At 33.1% G+C, this 27,129-nt stretch overlaps 1 protein-coding gene across 8 annotated transcripts in view; it reads right to left on the bottom strand.

Moving 5' to 3' along the window:
- LOC143256632 (serine/threonine-protein kinase PAK 3-like) overlaps positions 1–27,129 on the bottom strand; it is a 50,534-nt gene that overhangs the window by 12,235 nt on the left and 11,170 nt on the right. For 3 of the 8 annotated variants that reach the window (XM_076514094.1, XM_076514097.1, XM_076514098.1), the window contains 10 exons: positions 18,132–18,251; positions 17,649–17,738; positions 13,394–13,482; positions 12,699–12,805; positions 12,023–12,176; positions 9,496–9,563; positions 7,954–8,049; positions 7,098–7,303; positions 1,773–1,959; positions 734–826 (listed from right to left, as the gene is read on the bottom strand). In XM_076514094.1, the coding sequence (XP_076370209.1) occupies positions 734–826; positions 1,773–1,959; positions 7,098–7,303; positions 7,954–8,049; positions 9,496–9,563; positions 12,023–12,176; positions 12,699–12,805; positions 13,394–13,482; positions 17,649–17,707 (1,059 nt within the window). In that variant the 5' untranslated portion in view covers positions 17,708–17,738; positions 18,132–18,251. The remainder of the gene's footprint in view (positions 1–733; positions 827–1,772; positions 1,960–7,097; positions 7,304–7,953; positions 8,050–9,495; positions 9,564–12,022; positions 12,177–12,698; positions 12,806–13,393; positions 13,483–17,648; positions 17,739–18,131; positions 18,252–27,129) is intronic. The other 5 variants (XM_076514095.1, XM_076514099.1, XM_076514101.1 and 2 more) reach the window with 3 other exon arrangements.

Consider the following 27,129-nt stretch of genomic DNA (forward strand, 5'->3'; position numbering starts at 1 on the left):
AAAATATTAAAATTGTTTTAACTGATAATAAACAGTGTTGTTGTTATAATATTGCTTGCATAACATTTGATTTTTCATGTTTTCACTTAATCCTGAAAAACTAGACCATTTGTTTACAGGAGTTTTTAAATGAATAGTAAATTTTTGTAATTTTACCAAGTTTTGTTTTTTGGGATAAAATTAATTCTAAGATTGTGAAATTTTAACTAATCTGTTTTCAGGCTGAACCATTCATTAAGTTCTATGGTATGTATTTGGTCTGAATTGTCAGTCCCATCTTAATGTTACTCTTTTTATCAAATGAATAACTTATACAATAAAAAATTAAAAGTACAATATGGATTTACATCAAAGGTGTAAGTTTTAACATGGTTCAGACTGTTATTTAGTATAGCTAAAACTTGTCAATGATAAATTAATAAAAATTTTCATACACTTGCAGATGTTCCTCCATATAATACACTAGAGGTGAAACTTCCTGTAATTCTTGAAAGAACTACAGAGTTTATACTGTGATAACTTCATCAATTTTAGATGGAACTTCATTATTACAGGTTGAAATGTTAATTTTTTTTTTATTACTTTAGAAGTGAAAGTTTATGGAATTAAATATCCAGTTTTGCTACTAAGGTGATAGAGTTTTGAAGGAACTGAAATAATCATTGAACATATTTTAAAATACGTTAGTTATCAGATCTCTTCTGCAAAAACCTCTACTAATAATAAAACATACTTCTCTACAAACTGCTGATATTTGACCTTCATCCATGCAGGTTTCAGTGACAACATCTGTCAAGGACCCACCTGCTAAATATTCCATTACTACCTAAACAAACAAAGGTTAAAATTTCACTTACATTTTAATCTTTAATAAAATTATAAATAGTAATGAGAATTTTTGTCTTCTTGATTTTAAGATTCTATCAGTAATCGTTTATGTAATAAAGTACTCGTACCAAAGTACTTCAAATAGTTTTCGCATGAGACAAGAAATAAAGTAATAATGTTTCTTAAGAGTTAGATTTTTATCATCTTGAATGATGTGGTTCATAGAAAGAACTAATTACAAAAAACATTTTTCTACATTTTTGTTGGTTCTCAAATTTCTAACTTTTTTTTTTTTTAGGTAGGAAAATAAATTAATTTTTTGAAGTACACTTTTGGCAAACTGTGATCTAGTTCTCAACATTTATATAAAAAAAAAGTTGATGTATTTCATGTGATACATTGAAATATTTAATATTTATCGTATTACATGCTAAACAATATTTACAGTTATACAAATAATGATATATTTTAGCATAATACATAAGCTGCTTATAATTTAAACCTAACTTTTTACATAAAGTAATTTTATTTCAATAACCACATATGAAATGAGCCAAACAAACAAGGAAGATGAATAAAGCGATGGTGAAAACTAAAGAGTGTTAATGATATATCTTGTATTAGTGGGAAATAAGACAGTAGTAGTAGGAGCACATGGCATGCAGTAATAGTTGTTTCAAAGTCATAAATACCAAATTAGTTCAAAATTACTGTATCAGAAGCAAATATGGCTGCAGCTTACAATCTCTCATTACTGTCATTTATTATTTACAATTGCAATTAAGAAAAACAGATTTGCAAGAGAGATGTGTAAAACTTTTTTAAACTTATGTTGCTCAAAACTAACTCATTTAATTAAATAAAGACAGTACCTTATCCAACACTTAGTAACACAAAATTAAAAACAAAAGAATTAACCCATATGTAATACTAAGGACACTTACCCAGAGTTCATCACCTATAAGATAACTATCCAAATAGTTCACTATGTTTGGGTGTTTGTTTTCCCGCATTACTAAAAGTTCATTAATAATAAGTTCTTTTTTAGGTTGCTGGGTTAGATTCATTTGTTTAATAGCAACTTCCAATCCAGTCCCTGTTTCTATAGCTGTATACACAGTTCCTGAAGCACTGAAACAAAGAAAGGAAAATAAGAATCTGTGATGTGCCATTTACCTTGTATGAAAACATACCTGTGATGCGCCAGTTACCTTGTATGAAAACATACCTGTGATGCGCCAGTTACCTTGTATGAAAACATACCTGTGATCGCCAGTTACCTTGTATGAAAACATACCTGTGATGCCAGTTACCTTGTATGAAAACATACCTGTGATGCGCCAGTTACCTTGTATGAAAACATACCTGTGATGCGCCAGTTACCTTGTATGAAAACATACCTGTGATGCGCCAGTTACCTTGTATGAAAACATACCTGTGATGCGCCAGTTACCTTGTATGAAAACATACCTGTGATGCGCCAGTGACCTTATATGAAAACATACCTGTGATGCACCAGTTATCTTATATGAAAACATACCTTGATGCACCAGTTATCTTATGTGAAAACATATCTGATGTGCCAGTTACTTTATATGAAAACATTACTAAATTCTGGTGATAATATTGTTCCTTTTAAAAATATTTGTTACAAACTTCAAACATTTAAGGGACAAGAGAGTTTTTTATCCCAATGAGGATGTCCCTTCCAGCTTCCTACTATAACCATTAGTTACTGCACATGTATTCATCCAATTTTTTCTTGAACTCTGTTAAATATTTTGCTTCCATCACCTTTGAAGGCAGCTCATTCAAAAAGCCAACCATCCTGCTTGAAAAGTAATACTGTTTAAACTGCAGACAACTCCTACATTTCCAAAATTTGAATTTATGTCCCCTGCCTGACTGTTTTCTTTGTTAAACACAAAAAGGTTTGATGGATCTACATCATCAATATCCTTAATAAATCTTAAACACTTTAATCAAATCCTCTGACCCTTCACCTCTCTAGAGAAAACAAGTTTAAGAAATTTTAGTTTCACCTCACAAAACAATCCCACCATACCAGGTATCATCCTAGTTCTTTGAACGTTCTTGAACAATTCAATGTCCTTCTTTAGAAAGGTAGGACAAAACTGTATACAGTACTCTAAATGAGGCCCTACAAGAGATCTATACAGTTAAACAATATCCATTGTGCTGTGTTCAATATTTCTATAGATACTACACAAAATCCTATTAGTCCTACTGATAGCTACAATAAACCATTCAGATGACCTAAGTGATTTTTCAATCAAAATCACAACACCAAGATCCTTTCCTTTAACCAGTGTTTAATATATTTCTATTTAAATTTTAATAATTTGAATTGTGAAAGCCTTCATGTATCACCTTACATTTTGGATAGTTACACACCATCTGCCATGTACTGACCCAATACATCAAATGATCTTAATCTCCCTGTAAGTGTGCAGCATCTTTGTTAACCTTCCCAAAAATCTTAATGCCATCTGCAAAGTTTGTTTGTTATTCAACATTCAATATCATTAATATAAAACACAAGCAACAAAGAACCTAGATATATGCCACTTGTAACTGTGATTCAGTCAAAACCAACTCCATTTATAAGTACTCTTTGCTTTCCACTCTTCAGATATTTTTCTATCCAATTTAATAACATTTTCCTCACACCCACAGATTTAATTATTGTAACAAGTATTTTGTAAGGCATCTTATCAAATGTTTTCTGAAAATTAAGGTAAAATAAATTCACAGTGTTTCCTTTATTAACTCTAGCAAAAACATTCTCAAAGAATGTCATAAGGTTTGTTAACCCTTAAACAACAGGAATGTTGTAGGTAGCAGCATAAATTGATGATGGCCACTGTTTAAGGGTTAAAGAAGATTTTCTTTTTGACACTATCAAACTGCTTTAAGTAACATCTTTAATCACACTTCCCAAAACATTTTCAACTACTGATGTAAAACTAACTGGCTTTCAATTGCCTGGATAATGTTCATCAATTTCTTTAAATATTGGACTAAAATCAGTTAGTTTCAAATTTTCTAATACTCTTCCACTACTCAATAACCTAAAAATATTTTATCTAGTGATTCACAATTAAAATATTCAAGTTCCTTTAAAACATTACAACAAAAGTTGCCTGGTCCAAGACATTTATAAATTTTAAGATGTCCCAAATTTTCACTTGCAAGTTAAGAATTTAAAATTATATCTTTCACACAAATATATTTTTCTCCTGCATTAAAGTGCTCTTATATCTTCCTTCACAATAACTGAAAAGAACATATAAATTAATATATTTACCATCAAACAATCTTCCGAGATCAGCTACCCTCTATCATATCTTTCTAATCTGATCATTTTTTGTAAAGTGGTAAAACTGTACTTATTTTATAAATCAATTAAAAAAATCATGCATAATTAAATGTTTGTCATTATATGAAAGCTACTATAAAATGTTGATAAAAATAAATGATAGATTATATTCACACACATAAGCAGTACAACTTCAACTTACTCGAGTAAGCACCACTCCTTGAAATTACATTAACCATCTGAAAGTGTATTCTGCTGCTACATTCAAAATGTACTCTATGTTATGTTAGTTTTTAATACTATAGTTCAGCTAAGCCCACAAGCATGAATTAATCTGTTGTAGTGAATGTATGATTTTTAGTATATCACTATTAATTATTCTGCTGTACAAACATTGTAACCTTGTGCATGATGAAACATACTTTAAAAGTTTACACAGCAATGATGTCTTTCTACACTATTATTTTACTCTTCATTATTTGGCAATCCCCTCCTCTCTAAATTAAAATGTCCAATTATTAAGTTTCATATTTATAATACTTTCTGAATTATGTAACTAATTTTTACTGGAACTGAAGAACAGTTATTTTTAATGCAAAATTTTACTTATTTAAAATGAAATAGTTGTATTTGGTTGAGGTGAATCAAATTACTCATTTGTAACTCCACATTTTTTCCTCTTGATGGGTCAGAAAAAAGGTAAGGTGTTTCGAATGTTGAACATTTGTAAAATTTCTATTTAAACCATATTTTCAATACATCAGGAATAACATTCTACAGACTGGTTAACCAGCCCATACATTTTTCCCTTCATCAAATCTACTGATGTTATGTGTGTTTTTCTTATAGTAAACCTGCAAACTTACAGCTGTCCCAGCAAGGAATATGATGTTATTAAAGAAACCATTGCAATAAATAAAGATAGTTATTGCAAATTGCAAATGTATACCTAAGTCATTAAACTAATAAAAGAAATAAACTAGTAGCTCTCAGTTTGAGCTAGTACATTTCTCATGTGTACTAACATGCTTACAACCCTGGTAATATTTTCTTCTTCTGCAGAAGGAGGAAGTGAGATATTGTCAAAGTAGGAAGTATTGTGAAAAAAGTGTCAAAACATTCTGATTCATATTTGAGTAGCCAGTACATGATATTTAATTAGCCCTTGTTTTGAATTGCAGCAGGGTAACAATACAGAACTTAGTTCCCTGCTATATACATGTATTTGAAGGAGAAAAAAAGAATTTGTAACAAAATTTACAAAATGATCAGTTTAATGTCATACATTCATTCACTTAAAAAGTTTTTTATGAAAAAAGTAATAAACCTTCAACAAAAATTAAAATTCAGCATATGGTCTTAAAAAAAAACAGCTGATTAATAACATGATATAGTTAATGTACAATAATACTTGCTAATTATTAATTAGTACTATGTTCTAAAAGCCTCAGTCACTCAAGTAATATTATGCTAAAGATCATATTAAAGAGAAACAGGTTAAAGCCCAAAGTGAAAAACAATCACTGCTGAAAAATAAGCGAGTTTGAAGCATGACGAAACACCACAGATCAGATCTTCAATCTCAGGATCCCATATGAGAAATGTATCTCAAACATTAACAAGGCCTTTATTGTGTCTTCATAGACTTTAACAAGGTCTTTGACAGGGTATGACAAGCAGTGTTATGGGCAACCACGAGGAAGCACAACTTCAGTGACAATCTTGTTCAGATCATTGAAAACCTTTATGACAAGACCATGAGTGCAATCCTCATAAATGGCAGCTTAGGGGACAAGTTTCAAACATTGGTCGAGTTTGACATGGTAATCCACTCTCATCTACCCTCTTTAACATATTACTAGAAAGAATTATGACATACCTTGGAATACCATGTAGATACTGTCAGCATTGGAGTCAAAACAATCAATAACCTTCACTTTGCTGGTGACATTGATGGCTTAGCAAAAGAAGAGCAATAACCAGCCAGACTGGTGGAATGCTTTAACAAAGCATCTACAATTTACAGCAATGAAGTCAGAGCCATGAAGATTAAACTGAAAATCAACACTGAGATCAATACATGTGGACAAAGACTTGAAACACAAAAAGTTACAGATACCTGGAATCAACTGTCACAGATGAGTGTTCCAAACCTAAGATACTTTCCAGGTTTGTGCAGATAACAACACCAATGGCAGGATTGAAACCATTATGGAACAATATCACTCTTAGTTCCAAAATTAGGCTGTTTCACTCACTTGTCATATCCATATTTCTGTATGCTTGTGAAACATGGAACCTCACAGCAGATATAGAAAGAATATTGGCCATGAACAATGAGTTGGTACAGAAAGATTTTGTGCAACTTATATAAAGATCATGCTACCAACAAAGAGGTCCATGGCAAGATCTAACAGGCTATCGGACCATACAAAGTCTCTCAACCATTATCAAAATGATATGATCATGTTTCAGGGTTATCTGGATTGACAAAGACAATCTTGTAAGGCACGATGAAAGGGTAAAGAAGTGGGAAGACAACACAAGGTGTGGATGGGCCTGGAGTCTAACTACCAGAGGCAGGTGGAAAATTGGGAAAGATGGCAAGATCTGGTTGAAAAGTTGTGACAAGTGCCCCAGTGACCCTGAGGATTAAGGTAAAAAGTATATGATGTTCCAAAAATGAAGTTTTTCTCTCTAATATTTTAGTGCTGAATACAAATTTAACTTTAACTCACAATATCATTCTTTTGCACTCTTTCATGAAATCTTCAGTATTTATATTTTAGACTTAGACTTCTGACCAAATCAAATATAGAAATTCAAACCAAAATAAGTACTAGTAAGTGCAATAACTATATTTAAATTACTGTACTTTTCTTTAAGTTTAAACAAAAGCTATTGCAATACATACTACTTTTAGACTTACCCTTGGCCAATTTTTTCTATCTTAGTATATTTTTTATTGGGATCTCCCACAGAAACAATGCTTCTTAACTTCTCCATAATTTCTTCATCTGTCATCTTCTTTTTCTTTGACTTGGTCGACAAATTATTATTATTTGTGATATCTTTCCCATCAAGTCCAAGGCGTGAGCCATTCTTTACTTCCTCTTTTTCAATAGGTTTTGTATACTGTTAAAGACACAGAGTCATTAATTTTTAATTATAGAGTAAATAATTCTAAGTCAATGATATGTTTAAAGAGTAATTGTGAAATTAGTGCTCTGACACCAGTAAAGTAATCAAAGAGAAACATTTGAATCGTATAAACCCAAGACTGTAAAAAAACTCCACACAAACCTAGAATGCAATTGGTCAAAACCAGTAAAATAACTAAAGAGTAACATTAAACATTTGGAAACAAGAAAATAAACAAAGACTAAATATCCACATGAAATAAACACAGAAAACCTTTCAACCTCATTTTCTTAAATTCGTGAAATAAACTGTATCCAACAGCTTTAAGTTAGTGCAACAATCAAAAGGTAACCACTAAACTCTTTTTCATCAGAAACAAGAGTAAAAAAAGATCAAAATTTTAAATCTGGTAATCTCAAGCTAACAAACTAGCCAAACTCCACCCCACAAGCCATAAAACTTTAGAAATAATTTTAAACACCCAATGAGAAAGTTACTTTTTATTGCCACCAAAGAATAAAACTTAAAATTTCAACAAATAAACTTGAACTATCATCAGAAAACATTTGTTGAAATAAAAGCTTTCAAGAGTCATTTTTCCATTACTTTTACTGTTGCATGCCAATTCATGAATATACACTCACAACTGATTTAGTTTTATCTGGCCGTACAGCAACTGGAGGTGGGGGCTCAGTTTCTTCATCTTCAGGGGTGGATGGCTGTATTGGTTTATGCTCATTCTAAAAACAATGTAATACAATGTCAAGATTTTTTTTATGCAGTGTAATTAGTTTTTTTTTGTAAACAACAAACCAACTTATTTTCACATAAAACTACAACATTAAATAATCTAATACTTTATTTCTCTTTGTTTTTAAATATATACAATGTAAAAAAATATTTAAAATCAATAAAAATGATTTGAATGGAAAAAAATCTTAATTTATATTTATAGCTCAAACTTTTTTCAGTCTAATAACTAGTAAATATTTAATTACAATTGGTAGTTTAGTGCATTGTTGGTTAATACTCAAATTTCTTAATGTTTTCATCTAATATTTCAGTCACATTAAAGGTAAACTATTCTTCTAACACAAGGTTTATTTTTCATAACACAATAAAAAGATTGAGACATGTCTTACTATTTCAGTTATTTATATTAAACTATAAATTTATAAACTTTGGAAAGTTTGAAGAGAAATACTCTTTTTTTCATGGTACTACTAAATTCTGAACTTGTACGGCAGTAATCTACATGGACGTTTGCACTTAGTATGAAAGACTCAATTAAAAGGAAGTATTTATATACATTCAACAAAACTATTTCCAGTAACTCCAAAAACCAGAAATAAACACTGAAATAGTACAAATTTCACATTTATAAGCCATTTTCTATGTTAACTAAAGAAACAACCCCAAACCAATCCAGTATTCAGCAACTTGTGACATCCAAGCAAAAAGAGATGAACATATTTTTTTATACATACTTTAGAAAAAAATTATAACTGTCTTAACAGAAATTACTTTAGCATCACTGCTTCAACTCTGTATTTGATTAAGAAAAATTGAGGCAAAAGATTTAATTATTTATTTGTAAATTATTAATATTACAATATAATGTATCTTAAAGTAGCTTTTTAATGTGTTCCTGGTTTTCTTCTGTATACAGCTAACTTAACGAGAGATACACTTTTTTGTACATATAATTATCTTTACCTTACAGAAAAAATAAATATTTGTTCTAATCAAGTTAAGATGACTAAACAATTATTAAAAATAAAACATTAAATAAAATCATTATTATGTAGTCTATTTCTGATGAGATGTACAGAGTAGGACAAAAAGTCTGGGGATCCTCTTATTTAAAGCTCATGTTAACAATTTAGTTTTTCACACTTTAGTAATGACCGTGGCAAAAGAATGACATGAAAGAACTGATGATTTGGAACAAAAAACTGTTAGGTCATCCCTAACATGCTAAGGAGGAGGTAACATCTCACATGGAGATACATTCTGTAATGAAAATAAAGATCAACAAACAGACATTTTGGATTGTTAACTGAACCTTTTGTTAGTCTGTGTTAATATGAAATAAATTATTTCTTTCATGTACACTATTTGAGGGAGGGTGCTTTTGTCCACCTTGTACTTTATAATATAATTTTAATATAGTAAAGCAATCTTACTGTAGCAGCAGAAGTAACTTCAACATTTGCAACTTCATTTCCTTCATGGCTGATTGGTACTTCTGCATCTGTAAGACAACAGTGTTAACCTACTCCCTATACTATAAAAGCAAACATTTCAAAATTGTCATTTTATTTCTTACTGCACTGGCCTCATGAAGTACTACATAACAAGGTTAAATGGCTTTTTTTTTTCTTCAGAAGCATTTAGAAAAAGGGTTTGAAATGCTATGGAGAAACAAGACTCAATCTTCTTAGAGTGGAGACTTTGATAAATCTTTGAGTCACGAGTTTGCCAGATAACACCATTGAAAATACACTATTTAATCAATTCTATTTTTTACAACTACTATCTTGAAATATACTGGATCTTAGTAAATTCAAATCACTATTTTAATACAGCTGATCCACCTCACCACTTCCACATAAATTCAAATCACTATTTTAATACAGCTGATCCACCTCACCACTTCAAATCACTATTTTAATACAGCTGATCCACCTCACCACTTCCACAAATATCAAATTACTATTTTAATACAGCTGATCCACCTCACCACTTCCACATAAATTCAAATCACTATTTTAATACAGCTGATCCACCCACCACTTCCACAAATGTAATTTCTTGTGACACATCCTATGTAGTTTCATTCCTCATCTCTTTGAAACCACACATACATTGATAAAACAGTAAGAGCTGGATAAGAAAGACTGAATATTGAGTTACACAAGATATGTATCTACTTTAAGTCCATATCAATGTTGAAAATGTAGGCTAAGTACATTTTTGTACTACTGGGATAAGAAATGAACAAAAGGTAGCATTCATCTCAACCAATAAAGATTAGTATGACAAATATAAGATCCTATGTATTAAAATGGTAGAGGTTTTTGTTATGCCTCATAGTAGAATTATTCTGGTCACTTCCAATTTAAGAACATGAATGGGTCAGAGCAGCATCAGAAGTGACTATTAGATGAATGAGAGCATCCAGACAGCTCTGAATGTAACACAATGAAATACAAAGGTCCTATTAACTGACTGGAAAAACAGTATAATAGATACAATGAGCTAAAGAAGTGATCCACACATGATCTATATCAAACCCAAATATTCCAGGTTGCACAAGATATCTCAAAACATGTGACAGCTAGGGATGAAGATGGAACATCCTCACAAGTAGCAGCAGCAAAAAAAAATAAACAGATAAATGGAACAAGGATAAAAAAAAACAATTAAAGACAGAATCATAAAGTTAGACAACAAAACAAAAAAGACTAAATGACTGAAAGGCTGCAATGTTGTAACTGCTAAATCTCTTTTCATGGCATGGAGTTTATACATTTTGTGTTGTAAGTGTGTGTGGTCTGAGATGAGAAATCACATTAGTAGTATGCAGCAATAAACAGCAACAGTGAATAAGTGAACTCTAAAAGATTAACAAATCTATGTTGATAGTCATCCCAAAGGGGTTAAAAATATTTGGAAATGAACTGAGCTGAAGAATATACCTGTACACACACACATTATTATACAATGAAAAAGTATCAAAGGTTCTCATATCAATATAGAATGCCAAAAGTTATCTATGTCTCATTAAGGAACAGAGAAACTGGAAAACTAAATCCTTATCATGGTAAGGTGGAACAAAAAATCCAACATTTCATTTGCAAGGGCACTCTATCAGAGATTGTTCACAAATTTACAAAAGATGAAAAGTTATCCAAGCATCAAGAGAAATTGGACAGAAGAAAACTAACCCAAAACATGTTTTGTTGAAGCATTTACCTACATTTCAGGCCCAAAACAGTAACATCAAGCAACTGAGAAACACTGTGACATGCTAGAGGTACAGACAATGGGTAGCAGGAGTGTAACCAAAGAACCATTAAAGACTGAACATGAGATGCTATAAAACATCAGAAAAAAAGGACTGATTAATTATTAGTGCTAATGTATACAAAGAACCAGTAGCAAAAACTAATTAAAATGTGATCAATTTAACAGGTATTTAAAATTGTGTTAAAATGTTTAAAAATGGGAAATGGGAGACAGCGTAACATCAGATAAATAAAATAAGTATACAACTTGTACACAAATTTATGAAGAAATGGCAAAAAATTAAACATTACATGAAAATAAAAAAATTGATAATTCAGAAGTCAGTTGAAGTAGAATTGTAAGTAGCCTATCCTCAATCTATCCTTGATATGAAACAAAAGTAAAACAAATTAACTATGAACAAATTAAAAGATTTAAAAGTAATTTATATTTAAAAAGGTACTTTGAATGACAGGTTATTTAGATATTACCAGTTGCCCATTACAAGATTTAAACAGAACATGAGCTGAAAATTCAGGAAACATGAAAAACTCATTACGAAATACGTTAACATTTAACTCTTATTCAAAATCTATAGAATTTAATAAAAAATCACACAGAGCCTGTAAAAATATCAGTCATATGTAAACATCACATTTTGTGTAACAGTTACAGCTATCGGGTTAAATTTCACAAACTTACCATTCACTATACCGAGCGTCATGTACTTTGATTCCTCCTTATCCTTGGTAGAAATAAAATTTAATGCATCCAAAACAGCCTGGGGGTTATCTTTTTGCTCAGTCTTACTAATATTGGCCTTTAAAAGCATCCGGGTCCAGGACTCTGGCATACCCTAAAATCATGTTTTTACAGAATTAGAGATGAAAACTGTATGCATCATTAAAGTAGAATTACACAACTTAACACATTTATTATATTGTTTTGTATCATAACCACCATGCAGAACCTTTCAAAAAATGTTAAGTTTAAGATACTATCTTCTAAAGGTTTTTTTCCCATTTGACTTGGCTAATTTTAAAAGTATTGTGCAAACATTTAAAGATAAAGCAATATTACAATCTAAAATTAATCATGATTTCACATATATATTACACTGAATATATTACCTCAAAACCTGATATAGTGAAATTTCAATTTTTAAAAAAACTTAATTTCAAACAAATACAACCTACTAAGATGTAAGCTGTAAAGATCCTATTAAATGGGTTATTTAAAAACAAATATAAAATTCACACAGTAAATAAAGTTGATTTAACTGATATGTTACAATAAAACTACACTTCATATAAATTTTGATGGAGTCTTTTATTAATTACTACCTAATACAGTGAAAACAAAAATTCATGATACTAACCGTAAACTCTCCTTTTTTCTCATCATAACCAACATGCAATGTGTGCTCAAAATTTGTTGGATGAGAAATTTCTGGTTTGTCACTTTCTTTTTTGTCTTTCTTAGCATCTGGGGTAAAGGAAACAAAAATAGTATAAGAAAAACACACCTAAAAACTACAAATGGCAAGTGATTATTCATGTAAACACTGGCATAACACCTTACCTTTTTGAATCAACTTGCAGATGCATGAGACAACACATGTAAAAGCTTTTTATGGAAATTTTCTTGTGAATAGCAAAGTTATTTTATGCTTTGACGAAGAAAACAAAATACACCATATTTTTAAGTAAGACCATAGTATATTGTTGAAACTATATGTATTATATATTTGTACAGTGATTTCATACTTAAATACATAAAAATTAATTTATTCAACAATTAGAAACCAACAAAGAGCATTGGGTGAATGGTTTGTTAAAAAATACAAAAATATATTGCATAATTAAAAGCCATATGTACAAAAATGAAATGAAAATATTATTCCATAATTTAAGAGTCTAGTAACATCTTGATTACAATGTCAAAATATTTATATGCAATTTTTTGTAGTGTCTAGTTTTAACCCTTAAAGTCTAAGATTTACACAATTTAAAATTTATCAATAATTGTTCATTTTATAATTTTTATTAGAAAATACCACAAATTGTAACATACTTTTTAAAGTCTTCAATTTTCCCTTCTTCTTTTCTTCAGTATCTGGTTCTCTAGGGAGTGGTTTCATTTCAACTGACAAGGCTACATCTCTGTAAAACCACATAAAATTAAGTTCATTTTGTTTGGGAATTTACTTATTTATAAATAAAAACCCAGCACAGTTGGTCATCTTGAATTATAAAACTTCCTTATGTCATTATCAAACATCAGTTCATTCACTTATGCTTCCCCAAAATAAAATGTTTAAAAAAATGTTTTTAGGGTTGTCATTTGAAATAACAGTTAATATAATTCAAATTACTGGTCAAATCTCAGAAATGCATATGAAATTAAGAATTCTTATTTCAATAGGCAAATATTGAAGTAAAGGTATCAATCACAATTATTTATGTAAAGAAATGAAATTCTGAATGCAACATTTAATTAGAATTGAATTAAAAATGTATTAAAACCCTTCATATTCAATGTACAGTTGTAGAAATTATGATATTTCATTAACATAAACTTTCCTGTGGACAACAGAGCCGGTGGCAGATCACTTGTGTAAAATAAAAGTGAAAGATAGTTAGCACACAATAAAAGCATATGTTCTGATATGTTTACACAACACTTTTAATGTTGTAGAACAAAGTTAAGCAGTAAGCACTGCAATTCAATAATGTCAAATAACCAAATCTGTTGAGATTTTGTCCAAAAAATTATTAAAGTACTTCATAATTGATTACACAGGTCAACAAATTTTTTCGAAATCTCAGTTGCATAAGATTTTTTTACTTATTCTTACCCTTTGTGACCTGCTAAATTCAAATATGAAAACGGTTCAGCTCTACATGCTCTAGTTTTAATGCAATTTTAAGTTTTTCATTCTAGCCGTTTGTGGTCAAATTAACACGTTTCCTGCGATGCCTATATTGGCAAACCGGCAACTGCTGCGATGCTCTTGTACATCTGTCAGCTTCAGTGCTGCATGAGCTATGATAACGTGAGGTTGTCGTTACACTTGTCTCTTGCCTGCAACTTAGTTAAAGGTAAGACAATAGTGGGACACCGGTGGGTCCCATCGCAGGAAGCGTGTTAATTACTTACACGTTTATGTTATCAACAGAGATATTAAAATTGTTTAGATTTTGTTTCAGATCTGATCATGGCTACAAGGAGACGTCAATGTGAGAACAAGCCGGACGCTTTCTGTTATATTTGTGGATGCTTCACGCTTATTCGTCAAAGGCGTAATATAACATCATTTCTGAGGCGTGCTTATAAAGCGTACTTTGGACTTGCTCTTGGTGACCAAGACAAGAAATGGGCCCCACATATTGTGTGTCATAACTGCGAGGAAATGCTGCGTGACTGGACAAAAGGGAAACGTAAGGGTTTACCTTCGAATTCCATGACCTGGCGAGAACCGATGGACCACACAACTGACTGCTATTTTTGTCTGGTCAATACAAAGGGCATTGGCAAGAAAAACAGACACAAAATCTCATATCCTAGTATCCCTCAGCAATCCGACCTACTCTGCACTCTGATGAGCTCCCAATCCCAGTTTTTAAAGGATTTCTTCCATCTGAAGATGTGGGTAGTGACCAAGAGCAAGAGACTGCTGATGAAACTCAAGAAATACTTTCAGAATCTGGCGATCCTTCTTATGAGACCCCACAGTCATTAACTCCTCAACAGTTTAGCCAGCCAGAGTTGAATGACCTTGTGCGTGATTTGGGTCTCTCCAAAAATGCAGCTGAAGTGTTAGCTTCCAGGATGCAAGAAAAGAATCAGCTGAGCCATACAACTAAAGTGTCATACTTCCAAATCGGGAGCAGGCTTTTGTGCCATATTTTACAGAGGAGAATATGTTTGTTTATTGTCATAATATCTCAGGTCTTCTCCAGGAATTAGGGATGCCAGTATACCATCCAAATGACTGGCGATTATTTCTAGATTGTTCTAAGCAAAGTTTGAAGTGCGTTCTACTTCATAATGACAATGTCTATGCAGCTGTTCCAATTGGACACTCTGTGTATTTACGAGAGAGGAATATAATGTCATTAAGACTGTGACTGACCTACTAAAATACCACGAGCACAACTGGACAATTTGTGTGGACCTCAAAATGGTTACTTTCCTCCTAGGTCAACAAAGAGGATTTACAAAGTACCCTGCTATCTTTGCATGTGGGACAGCCGAGCTCGAGAAAAGCACTGGAACCAGAAGGAGTGGCCCATCACATTGAGACTCTGAAGGCAGGTATGCCAAATATTGTCAACGATCCAATTGTCTGTCATTTGAGGAAAAGATCATATTTCCTCCTCTCCATATCATGCTGGGCTTGATGAAACAGTTTGTGTAAAATATTTTCTCAACCCAAACGAGCCTTTTTTGCATATAAAGTTTATGAAGGCGTTGAATACTGACGGTGAATGCTTCCAACACATATTTTCTGTGCTCCCTGGTTTGTCCTTGAGAAGATCAAGACAGGTGTTTTGATGGACCACAGATTCGTGCACTTGTGCGTGATCAAGAATTTGCCAGAAAGATGAACGACAAGGAAAGGACTGCATGGCTTTCATTTGTGGCGGTGATGGCAAACTTTCTCGGTAATAAAAAAGCTGACAACTATGAAACCCTTGTAACGAATATGTTGTCAGCTTTTCGCGACCTTGGATGTAACATGAGTGTCAAACTCCATTACCTGTACAGTCATCTTGATAGATTCCCTGAGAACCCAGGAGCTATAAGTGACGAGCAAGGCAAGCGGTTCCATCAGGACCTCAAGACCATGGAAGAGCGTTACCAAGGAGATGGGACAAACATATGATGGCAGATTACTGCTGGAGCATTAAGCGAGAATGCCCTGAGACAGTCCACAAACCAAGAGCTACAAGCGGAAATTCATGCCTGAGTAGACTGCAATTGAGCTTTCCCTCCTCATAGTAGCAAATGTCTTATCTACTAATCAGTTTTATATAAATAAATTGAATTAATATAAATAACTTGAATACATTTATACTATCTTGCATTTTCTTTTTTATTGCCCAGCTATATTAAAGAGTTTTATAACATATTTTATCACATATTTTTCATGATAGACTACGACGTCAATGTGATGATGACGAAATTTTGAGATTTTCAAATACCTTGATTGCAAAAAAAGTAGAGCACTGAGGAAAAAACTAACTTCAGATCTGAAATCAGGGCAAGAAATTATGTAATACCAATTGTTTGATATAAATGCAACAAAAATTTTGTTGACCAGTGTTATTGTTTTATCTTTACATTGGTATCAACTTATTTTGATATATGTTCAGGATTATTGGTGCATTTCAATAACTTCAGTGTTAAAAGTAAAATGTTCATTGACTTTTAATTACTAGTTTTTAAGCATTCTGAACAAAGTTATTTTGTTTGTTAATGGGTAATGTCTGTAATGTTTATATATTAATCCATTTAACACATGTTTACTACCTAGTAAGTTAATTGTTCATCAGTATTTTGAGAAACAAATCTAGTTAACTAATTTAGAACTTTTGATATGCTTTACATATAAAATGGTGTTATATTCATGTGTTCAACTGCATGTACCAGCATTAGTATAAAACCATTGGGCTAGCATTATATAAGTATTAAATATTTTTATCCAACTATTTTATGGGATGTCTGTATGAAAATTTGTGTAATAAAATTCTAAAGTAACAGGTCAAAAAATAAAAGATGCACAGCAGTAATGATAGAATTATATGTATGGAAAAAATAGTTAAGAAAATAGTGAAGGTATCTGTAAAAACAAAGTTATCTGTCTCTTAAACATGGTATGTCAAAACTACTGAATCCTATGCACAAGTTTTGGCTTTCTTTTTTAAAAAATACTAAAGTTGGCTTGCATTAATGTATTTTTCTTTTATAAATTAGAAGTGAACCAAATAACAGAGGAACCTTTAGATATTCATTATTTATTTTGACATACCTATTTTCTCCAGGCTACACTAGTTACATTCAAAATTACATTTTATTGTTAAACACAAGCTAAACAAAACTAAGGGCATCTTTTAAGGCTGATACATATGGTAGATAAAGTTATGTGAATGGTCTCTAGTTCCCTTCCAGTGAGCAGTCATATTTAATTAAGGATATAAAATGAATAAATAACAGTTTCCTTGTTTGTCCTTCAAAATATATGAAACAACAAAGTCCACGAGGAAGGAAGATACATTAAAAGTCCCATATGTTTAAAATCATTGAAGTAAAAATATGAATGTACCTTGCGCTGGTTAACCTAACTGGAGGAGCTGGAGGCTTATCGTCACTTGTGTCAGCCATCTCGGCAGATAGACTTTTAACCTGCAAGAGTCTAAGAAAGGAATTTCTTGAGAAATATCATTAAATGAATAGTCGTCACTTACGACATCATATAATAAAACTACACTTTATTGCTCTCCAAACACAATACAAGCATCAATTACTACAGCTAGAGAATTAGAAGAAATGATAATTAATTGTTGGCTCTTTAATCAATTACATTGTTATTCTCTGGAGTTTTGTATAGTTGGAATAATCAAAAATAGTAATAATTGGAAAGATTTATTTTGATACTTCAATTTACCTCCATGACAATAATTGATCTAATTATAATTTAAATTAATTGGCTATCTTAGTAACACTAACTGATGCTCATATGTGATTGATTAATTCAGTTGCCAACTTTATCATTTACACACATAGTAAATATGTTAAAAGAACTTACTAAGAACTTTTGGAAGAAAGTTTTGTTCTAAATCACCATTATAGATTTAGTACAGAGAAATATCCAACTGTGTATTCTGCACAATGTTTTGGGTTGTGATGAGACAAGTCAACATTCTTTCTGAAAGCAAGTGAACAAAACTATCAATAAAACATTCCTAAGAATATCTAAAATCATGCTTTTATAGAACAGTTACAATGCTACTGTAATATGAAAACATGAGCTTACAGGTAATAAAACCCAAAGCAGAGCCACGTAGAAACTACAGTTGATATGACTGATACATATTGCTAATCCTAGAAGTTGTTATAATGCTAAATGCTTTGCAAAAACTACAAAAATTATACTCATGTATATTCTTTAACCTAGTTTTGGTTGTATATAAATGTATTTAACATGTATATGATTAAGTTCAGTTTCTCTTCTTTCTCTTTATGGGTTTTATAGTATATGATAATGAATTTATGTCTAAAAAGCAAACAGACCATGTAATAATGTAACAAAAACTGAAATAGATACATTAAAAACCAATCAATAAAATTATAACTCTAAAGTATACTTACAACAGAAACAATTATTGTAAGACATATGATAATGAAAAATTCAAAATTGCCAAAATGGCTTCATATTTGTACTATTATATGGTTTCAACAAAACATGCATACTTTTATGAATAAAGGCCAATACACATTATCTTAGATACAACTGACAAAAAAAAAAAAAAATGGTTCTGGATGCTGCCAGCCTTCCCTCTAATTAGCAGTCCAAAATTAGTAACTATGGCACATATCCTAAGTAGTTGTGCCATAACAAAGATATGATTAGCAAGTTTAGTATCAATATTTTGATTACTTTGGACACTCAAGTTTGTGCATGATGATAGTGAAACTGCAGGGAAATACTTAACTTTTAATAATATGAACATTATCTTAGCAGAGTTATAGAGCTCATCAAATTATAAGAAACAACAAACTACACAATACTACTATGTTTAAAAGACTCATTATGATTTTTATTTACTTCTTTGCTTTCTACAAAATCCTGGGTAGAAACTTGATATGTTTTTCCTTCCTCTTCCATAGTTTTGAATCCAAAAATCTGAGATATACCACAACCTCGAAACTTTTGAGATAATTTTGTTGACTCTAGCTATCATCTTTTCTATTTGTTTGACAAATGATCACAATGTTACTATATTGCTTAATGCACTTTTAAAAATGTTTCCACTTTAAGAGACTTTTTAAATTAGGAAAGTAATATGTTTGCATTAATCTATGCAAAGATGAAAATAGGAGTCGACACGTACAAACAACACCACTAGACATAAGGGATGGGTGGATAAAGATGGTATTTTGCACTTCAATGAGAAAGATATTTGGGAAAAGGATCTATCATTCTTTAGAGCCTCATCTCAGACAGCTATGTTTTTGTGTTAAGGTTTTGTGTGTGAATTTCAACATTTGTATAGACTCTTGAAAGTACCTGTCATCCTACTAAATAGTTTTGAATATGTTGCTAGATCTGGTGTCTTTTGATTAGTTTATCATTTTTGAGCACTTTGTCTCAAAGTATTTTTTGTACTGGGGGCGTTTGTTGGTATAGCACGTTGTGGAACAGTTTTAATCCACTCAGGTTTAATCTTGCAGTCTTTAAGACAACCTGAACAGCAACCAAATTTGTTAAGAACTTTACATATCTAATCTCATATGTAGGCAGTTCACTTAATTGTTCTAATTACTTCAAATACACAAAACTGCCTTTACAAACATTGTGAATTCAATACAAAATACCACTATCCAAAAATGTTTAAGATCATAATGTGACATGATTAAATATGGCCTTTCATGCTTGTAACAAACAGATGCATGACTGCATGTATCAAATGAAAATGACTGAATAGTAGAAAACAGTAACAACTGGAAACTCTAATTTTAGGATCATATTTAAGTAATTACCCATATATTTAGAAGAAAAAATCTCTAACAAATTTAAATATGTCTAATAGCCCTGAAATTAGTTTGTAGAGAATGTATTATTCTGCAGTCACTCTTTTGATACCCAACCTACACATCAAGACCTGAAAAGTATATATGCATTCAGTCAGAGTTTACATATAGAACCCTGACTTAATTCAAATTCTACAAATAAATTACAATAGTAATGACCAAGTCATTTAAATATGGATAATTGATCTGTAATAATGATTTTCTTCTCTACATTTACAGATGTCACCACTGAAATATATAGATTTTATCTTGCTACAATACAAATATATCTATAGCTGTAATAGTATATACTTAGATAAATTTTTTAAATTGTTGTGCTGGTATGCTGCAATTCCTGAAAGATTCTAATTGTATAAATTCTTTGAAGTTTGTATAATGATGTTCCTTTGTCTGTAACCAGTCCCAGGACAGGACAAGCTTATCTTAAATGATCACAAAGATATTTGTACAAACTGATGTGAGTTGAAGGTTCTCCTTTCCACTGGATGTGATAATTGAAATAGTTGTAATAAAGGTTGGTATTCAATGTTTACTGGCACAAAGCTACAAGGCTATCCATGCCAGACAAGATGTGGTACAGTATAGGTAGAGGGCAATTAAGGTAAAAAGTAAAACATGTAGAATTCGGAACTGCCTGGAAGACTGAAGCAAGAAGTACACCCTTGCTGACAGCCACCTGAAGTTGGCTTGTCTAGTCCTGGGTTCAAGTCAAAATAAAAATTGAAATGTGTAAAAGAAATCATGCTAAAACACTATATAGTCTGATAAAATAAACCTTAAAGTGTAAAAGACCAATGGCTCTTAAAAATGTAAAATCATGAGTGAGATGGGGAGTATCACCTATAACATGGGCCAAAGTCAAGGGCAAACTTACCTTACAAATATCTTTAAAATGGTGTTGTCATTCTAGGTTGTAATGATGGCATGATAATAAAATGTGGATGATTGTGATCTGAGTGCCTCATAGACCACACACTGGTGCAGCAGTTCCAGATAAAAGGAAGTGGTGGGTTAAAAAACTGTGACCAATGTGTAGCCTTGCCAAAACAACTTCCTCTCTTTGATCCTTACAGAAGCAAAAGGGCCAAAGACCTAGAGGTTTGATATGAAAAAGCTTGTTATTGTGTTGCTCATTCCAGGTTGCCTGCCATCTGGTGTACAGTCTGGATTTGATAACTGGACCATAGTCCATGTATGGAATGGATACTGGGATGATAGATCCAGAACAGACAGACTTTGCTGCTCTGTTGGCCAGCTCATTCCCACAAATACCAACATGACCTGGTATCCAAAAGAATTGAACAGAGACAGATGTGAGAGAAAGATGGGCCAGTGTGTTTTTGATATTGATGAGAAGAGGGTGGTGAGTGTCATGGAATGATTCCAGGGCCAATAGACAGCTGAGTGAGTCCGTATATATTGTACAATTTGTATATTGCATTACTTCAATATGATTTAGGGCAAGAGATGGCATACAATTCGATAGTGAAAACAGAAACTGTAGGGGAGAGTGTGTGCCACAATTGAACTATCATAAACCATGGCAGGGCCCACTGAGACACCCGATTTGGAACCATCTGTATATATAGGAATGGATGGATCATATGAAAGATGTCTGGCAAAGAAAGAGCAATATTTCCAATCAGGTATATTTACTTTCCTCAGATGACTCAAAGATAGGTTACAATTGGGGACAGTAATTTGCCATGGTGGAATAGGTTGATTTGAGGAAACTGCAATGATATTCAAGGATAATTCCAATTCTTCTAATTGTGCCTGGAAACAGAGACTAAAAGGAACAATGTCAGAGTTTCTGTTGTTAAAAAGTGTGGTACATTATGGCTAAAAACACAACTCCAGGTAGGATGCTGTGGTAAGGATCGAAGTTTGGAAGCATACATTAGAGACAGTTGTAAATGGCAAATATATAGAGAGGGTTCATGAGATTCCACATACAGACTTTGCACGGGAGAAGTACGAAAAGCTCCAATGCAAAGCTGAAGCCCCTGGTGATGGACAGTATCCAATATTTTCAGTGCTGAGGTTCTGGAAGAACCATAAACCACAGACCCATAGTCAAGTTTGGATCAGATGAGGGCACGATAAATTTTGATCATGGAGTATCAATCTGCTCCCCAAGAAGTAGAAGAGAGGGCACAGAGAATGTTCAATGCTTTTAGACATTTGAGATGAAGTTGTTTGATGTGCAATATAAAATTTAATTTACAATCAAATATAAGACCTAAGAACTTTGCCTCAGGGACACAGGAAGTAAAACATCATCAAGACAGAATTCTGGATCTGAGTGGATTCCCTGTTTGTATCAGAAATGTATACAAATGGTTTTAAAGAGTGAAAGTTTAAAACCATTTGCTGTGGTTCACTTCAGTATCTGACTGATTTCAGTTTGTAGCTGCCGTTCAATAAACCTCATGTTTGATGACTGACATGAGATGTGAAAGTCGTCAACTGAGCTCGTTTGCAACAGTGAGAAGGAATTGTTCATTGATGGCATTAATCTTTATAATGAAAAGTGTGACACTCAGAATATAGCCCTGAGGGACTCCAAGTTTCTGTGGGAAAAATGAGAAAGTGTAGAGCCCATACAGACTTGGAAGCAGCACTTCATTAAGAATTGCTGAATGAAAGGGAGTAAGTTGCCACACAATCCACAGGAGTGAAGGTCTTGTAGGATGCCGTATCTTCATGTTGTATTGTAAGCTTTATCTAAATCAAAAACAAACAGTAACAAAATGTTGTTGCCTTAAAAAGGCTTCCCTGATTGATGTTCCAAGGTGAATTAAGTGGTCTATCATAGAGTATTGTCTTTGGAACCCACACTGAGTAGGTGAGAGGTTGTTTGAGTCAAGAAACCAAATGAGGCAGGCATTGATTATCCTCTCTAAGATCTTACTGGGATAACTTGTCAAAGCAATGGGACAGTAATTTGAAGGAATTGTTGGATCCTTCCCAAGTTTCAGAATAGAGAGTATGATAGCTCGTCACCAAGCATCTATATAGATATTTTCCTGCCATATATGACTAAAGACAGCTAGAATAGTGAGAGTTCTGGGAAAGGTGGCATAACATTTCAATGTATATTATCAGGTCCAATTGATGTATTGCCAGACCAATGAATTGCAAGTTTGAGTTCCATCAGTGTAAAAGGGCAATTGTAGTCATAGAAATGGTCAGTTGAAAAGGAAAGAAGTAGATGCTCTGCCTGTGTTTTAAAGGCTAAAAAGGAAAGGGATAAGTTCAAAGAGCTAGATACACGAGAGAAGTAGTCCCCAAGAGTATTGGCAATGCTCTGTGCATCTGCAACTTAGTGGCCATCAGATATTAAGATAGAAAGGGAGGCAGAAGTATATCTTCCACTCACCCTCCAGATCTTATCCCATATAACTTTTATGCTGGTGGTTGAAGAAATGCTGGAGGTGTATTTAATCAAAGATTCCTTCTGGCTTTGACGTTTAACTTGCCGAGCATGTGCACGGGCTTGCTGAAATGCAATGCACTTTGAGAGCGTGGGGTATCTTTGAAATTTATCCCAAGCATGCTTCTGAGTTTTCCATGTTATAGAACAGGCAGAATTCCACAAATGGCAGAGATGCCGTAGGGAACATGTTGAGGTTTTAGGGATGCATCGAGTAGCAGCTTGTATAATACTGTTGATTACTGCTGCTATACAATCATCTATGGATGATTCACATAAGATGGCAGGATCAAGTTCTGAGAGAGTAGTGAATGAAGGCCAGTTGGCCTGGACCAACTTCCACCACGGTACATGGGTCAGGTGGTACTGATCACGGCCAATCTCTCGTAAGATGACGGGAAAATGATCACTACCTTGTGGATTAATGTCAACCTCCAAGGAAAAGTGAGTGAGTAGCAAAGGGGAACAGACAGAAAGACCTATAGCTGCAAATGACTGACTAGGTGCATGAAAATGTGTGTAAGAGCCAGTATTGTATAGAGCCAGGTTGTGATTCAGGAGCATATGCTCTATGACACACCCTGGAGGGGATTATGCCCACTGAAATCTCCCAAGATTAAAAAGGGGGTAGGCAGTTGCTCAATGAGAGTTTTGAGGTCTGATTGATTATAATACATCAAATAGTGATGGTAGAACCCAAGGAGACACGAATGGCTACAGCCTCCAAGGGTGTGGTCAACGACAGGGACCGGGTGGGCACATGCTGATCAACCAGCAATGCAACTCCCCCATGTCCCCATCCTACACATAGCCTGTCGTTCTGGTATAATGAATAGTGGTGGATAGTAACTGTATTTGTAGGCTGTAGAAATGTTTCCTACAAAGAAAGACATATGGGATGATAAAAGTCGATCAGTTCTTTGATGTCAGTCACATTTGATTGGAAACCTAAACAAGTTTATTGGATCAATGTGGCCATGTGTAATTATTTCAGAGGAGAAGACAGTAGAAAGTCCTTCTGCTTACAACTGCATTTTGTTTTCTTTATTGGATGTGGGTCTATCGCACTCTATAGATCCTGCTCTAGCTCGAATGGTCATGTCTGAATTTATTGGTACACGTATTAATGACTGAGGGTACAGACAAGCTGTTTGTTTACTTTTTGGGGTATCAAGAGAGGGAGACCCCATGGAAACATCTCGACTTGAAGAAGGTGAAATTCAGCAATGACTGGAAGGTGTAGTCAGGACAGAGATGGAAGGAGACACTGATTTGTGAACTGTGTTGATTTTGGGAAGTGTTTCATTAAGATTTGCTGGTGAAGATTGTGTAAGGGATAGGGTAAGGTCTGTTTGGACTGTCACTGTAGTAGTAGAATGGGTTACAGAAGCATAAGTTCTGGTCAGAATAGGTAATAATAATTTTTGATCCTCCGTGTAAGTGAGATTAACTGTCTTGAGACATTGTACTTTTTCTTCTACCTATTTAGGGCAAGAGATAAAATAAGAAGGATGCTTACCATTACAGTTTATACAATGTGCTTCGAGTTGGCATCTGATGGCATTATGGTCTTTACCACCACAACGAGCACAGGTCAAGGAACCACGGCAAGATTGTTTTGAAAGACCAAATTGTTGACAATGGAAACATCGTACTGGATGATGAATATAAGGTCACACCTTACAATTCAGATATCCTGCTTTTATTGTGGTGGGAGGACGTGGTACAGTAAATGTTAGTATTAGAACATTTGTTGGTACCAGAATTCCATCTTTTCGAGTGACGATTTGGCTTACTGCTGTGACACTTTGGTTGGCAAGACCTGTGAGGATCTCCAATTCGGGGACAGTCCTTAAATCTCTTTCAACTATGACTCCTCTGGAAGTATTCAAAATAGAATGAAGAGTAACTTCAATGGGTATTTCCCCCAAGCCCTTTGATGTCAGGAGGAGTTTGGAATGCTGTGATGAAGATGTTTCCACTAAGATGTCTCCCAAAAGTAGCTTTTTTACTGATTTAGGGGAGCTAGCAAGACGTTTTGAATAAAAAATGGAGACATCTGCCCTAGAGGTTTGTCACTTAAGGAATGCAAAATTAGAAATCGTGTGACAGATTCAAGTGGTGAGTTAGGATGTACAAATTCATCAATGTGTGGTCATTTTTCAGTAGTCAGGTTTTTCTCAATGGTTTCAACTTGTGTTATTTTTTTTTGTTTTAGGAGTATCCATAATAAATATAAAATTTTTCAGTGCCCACTAACCCCACCCACCACCATGGAGCCCTACAAGGGGATGCCCTACAGTGCCTTATGGGCACTGCAGTGATGCCAGGGTTTCATGAGCACTATACCCAAACACCAGTGTCAGACACAATGTCCACAACGATTGTTGTGGATGTCCTATGCTGGTACTCAATTGACCCTGTCCCAAATGGACTAGCCAACTGATCCTGGGGGGGGGCCACCTTAAGACTGCCTGTTTACAGGAATTCAAGGCCAAAGTGGTGTGTTGGAGTTGGACCCCTCAACCACCACGATTCTCTCCTCCCCTTCATGGGTTACCACGCACAGCAAACATGCAGGTGGATGTTTTGATCCCAGAGGAGGTAAACTGTAAGAACAGAACTTTCTCTGGAAGTCCCCTCACCACGTGCAGGAATCCACATCGAGGGGAGTTGTAATGAAAGTAAAATATGAATTATGAGATACCATACTCAGTCTCTTTATCAGACCTAAAAGTATGATGTAATATAATTTTTTTTTATCTTTATCCGACAAAAACATTTGAAAATCCTCCTCTATACCCAACAGTCAGAAGTAATAACGGAAAGTTATAAACTAAACAGTAAGTAACATATTTTTTTTTTTTTTTTAGGCATAGAGACTTTTCATTTTTCTACTTGTATTTGTTTTCATTTTTCTGTTTGTATTAAATTTATTCTTTCTATAAAATGTAAGATATTTATTCAATGGGTACTTTATATTTATCTGTTGCATATAAGCATACCTGAAAACTATACAGGCATTTAAATTAATTTGTCTATTCACCTGAAATCCAAAATGTACCTATATTAAATATATAACAACTTCACCTTTGTATCCTGAATGGATTACTTACTGAAAAAAATGGACTTTTAATATCAGATCAGGTTTTTATTTTTATTTCCAAAAGTCAGATGTTTCCTATTTCTCTGGCTGCATTATGGATCTATGTATGGAAAGTTGTGAAGCTAATTTTGTTTTAATATTATGAAAATTTATTCTTTATCTCATTTACAGCTTTCAGAATGATATCGAGTTCCAACCCCAGGTTAGACATCAGTTTCTCATTACATTTTTAACCTACAAAAAGGATTAACACACTAGCTATTGCTCACAAGACACTTTTTAGTAAGTCCAATTAGTAGAGGAGAAAAATGTTTAAGAATAAATGTTGCTGAATGATATAAAATTAACAATTTGCATTCCCCTTTATTTTAAAGTCATAACTAAGAATAAATTGTGATTTGTTATTAATATAAGAAAAAGCATCACAAAAATAAGTATATTTTGAAAGGA

Source organism: Tachypleus tridentatus, chromosome 7 (assembly GCF_004210375.1).
Source record: "Tachypleus tridentatus isolate NWPU-2018 chromosome 7, ASM421037v1, whole genome shotgun sequence".
NCBI lineage: Eukaryota > Metazoa > Arthropoda > Merostomata > Xiphosura > Limulidae > Tachypleus > Tachypleus tridentatus.